Below are 2,353 nucleotides of genomic sequence, written 5' to 3' on the forward strand. Positions count from 1 at the left end.
GACCGAGCCGATGATGTAGCCGGCCGTCGGGCACTGCAGCGTCAGCGTCTCATGCTCGTCGACCGAGCCGCCGATGAGGTTCGGGTCGGGCGTCGGCACCGGCGCGGGCCAGCACTTGGCCTTGACGGCCAGCGACTTGGCCGTGTTGACACACGGGTCGCTGAACGCACTACACATCACCAAGAGAATGCGTCAGAACACGAGACCAGATCCAAGAAGTCGTACCCCGTGTTGACCGGGATGCTGCACGACGCCTGGTGGAGGCACAACGACGAGACGACGTTGGTCGAGTACATCGAGTCGCACCAGCCCTTCTGGAAGAGCGACGCGTCACCCGTGGGGTTGCCGTAGGACGCAAAGAGGATCTCGCCCACGACGTCGCCCGCCGGACACGCCAGGTCGAGCGACGAGCCGTCCGCCGCAACACCGCCAATCAAGTCAGGGTCCACGCACTGCACCTGGACAGTGAGGTGCTTCTCGACACCGAGGCACGGGTCCTGGCCAAAGTACGGCGCCCTACAAGACACATTCACATGAGACCCTGCAAAAGAGTCGAGTAGCGACGTACTGGGGAGAGACGTCGATCGAGCACGCGTTCTGGCCGGTGCACGCGTCCTGAACGGCAGGACCCGACAACGGCGCGTGGCACCAGCTGACCGTGTTGACACCCGACTGCACCGCCGACGTGCCGTACGAGGCAAAGAGCACCGGTCCGACGACAAAGTTGTTGGGACACTGCAGAGAGAGCGTGTTGCCGTCCGTGGCAGTCGCGCTGATGATGGTCGGGTCCGGGTTGGGCGGCGTCACGATCACCGGCGCCGCGTCCTTGCAGTGGGCAGTGACACTCAGCGTCTTGTCCGTGTCGACGCACGGGTTACTGAAGGCAGCGCTCTCGGCCGGCACGGAGCACGACGTCTGACCAAGGCAGAGAAACTCGACGACGGGCTCCGAGTACGGCGACGTGCACCAGTCGTTGACAAAGCGGGGGAACGCGCCGCCCGAGAGACCGTACGACGCGTACAAGACGGCGTCGATGGCCTGACCCGCCGGACACGAGAGCTCCAGCGTACCATGCTCGGGCACCGACCCGCCAATGATCTGCGGGTCCGGCGGCGGCGTCGCGCACGTGGCCTGCACCGTGAGGTGCTTTTGCACGCCGTAGCAGTTGTCCGTAAACACGTTGTTGGCCGGCACGGAGCACGAGTCTTGTCCGAGGCACGCCTGCTGCACGATGGCCACCGAGCTCGGGTCGTCGCACGAGCCGGTGGCGAACGAGCCGACGTGGCCGGTGGGATTACCAAACGACGCAAAGTCGATCGACTGCACCGTCTTGCCGGCCGGACAGCTCAAGTGCAGCACTGCACCTTGCGGCACCGACGTGCCGATGATGTCGTTCGAGATGCACTCGGCGACGATCGACAGACTCTTGGTCGAGCCCGCGCAAGGACCCGCCGTAAACGTGTCGGCGGTCGCGGCCACGGTGCACGAGTTCTTGCCGAGGCAGCTCGAGCCGACGACAAGGTTGCTGTCGGCGGCGTGGCACGTCGGGTCGACGCTAAAGTCGGGGAAGATGCCGGTCGCCGTGCCGAACGAAGCAAAGTCGATGGCCGAGATGTACGTGCCAGCCGGGCACTGCAACGACGCGCTGCTGTCTTGGGCGACACTCGTGCCGATGATGTTGTTGGGCACACACTTGGCCGTCACGTCGAGCTTCTTGGTGGCGCCCGGACACGGGTCGTCGCCAAACGTCCTACCATTACGCATGAGTGGTTGTGGTCATCCAAGCAATGGTGGATGTACCCGCTGTGGACGTCGACCGAGCACGCATTCTCGCCGATGCACCGGTCACCGATGGTCGCCACGGCACCGGCCGCATCGCACGTCGGGTCGGCGGCGTAGTCGGGAAACTCGCCCGTCGGCGTGCCGTAGCTCGCAAACGGAATCGAACCAATGTACTCGCCTTGCGGACACTGGATCGTCGCCGACGCCCCATCCAGCGCCGAGCTGCCGACGAGGTCGGCGTCCACGCACTCGGCAATCACAGAGAGCCGCTTGGCAACACCTGGGCACGCGTCGGTAAAGACGCTAGGTTGGTATCGATCATGAGACCACCGCACATTACGGCAATGCGATGCAAGTACCCGCTGTTGGCGTCGAGCGTGCACGCGTTGTGGCCGACGCAGATGGCGGCAGCTTGCGTGGCGCTGTCCGGCGCGTCGCACCACGTCGAGACAAAGTTGGGGTACGTTCCGGCCGGCGTGCCGTACGAAGCGTACTCGATCGACACGATGTTTTGGTTGGCCGGACACGCCAGCGCGAGCGAAGCGCCTTCGGCCACCGAGCCGCCGATCCA

The 2,353-nt window shown here is 64.9% G+C and overlaps 1 protein-coding gene across 1 annotated transcript; it reads right to left on the reverse strand.

The window, feature by feature from the left end:
• Positions 1–176: 176 nt before the first annotated feature.
• SDRG_17280 (hypothetical protein) lies at positions 177–2,328 on the reverse strand (the record flags this gene model as incomplete). Its single annotated transcript, XM_008623520.1, has 4 exons — positions 177–516; positions 569–1,750; positions 1,801–2,085; positions 2,142–2,328. Coding segments are annotated over 4 exons (1,994 nt in total), but the record flags the coding sequence as incomplete, so codon positions are not given.
• Positions 2,329–2,353: the final 25 nt, after the last annotated feature.

This window comes from Saprolegnia diclina (genome assembly GCF_000281045.1).
Source record: "Saprolegnia diclina VS20 unplaced genomic scaffold supercont1.242, whole genome shotgun sequence".
In the NCBI taxonomy this organism is placed as follows: domain Eukaryota; phylum Oomycota; class Saprolegniomycetes; order Saprolegniales; family Saprolegniaceae; genus Saprolegnia; species Saprolegnia diclina.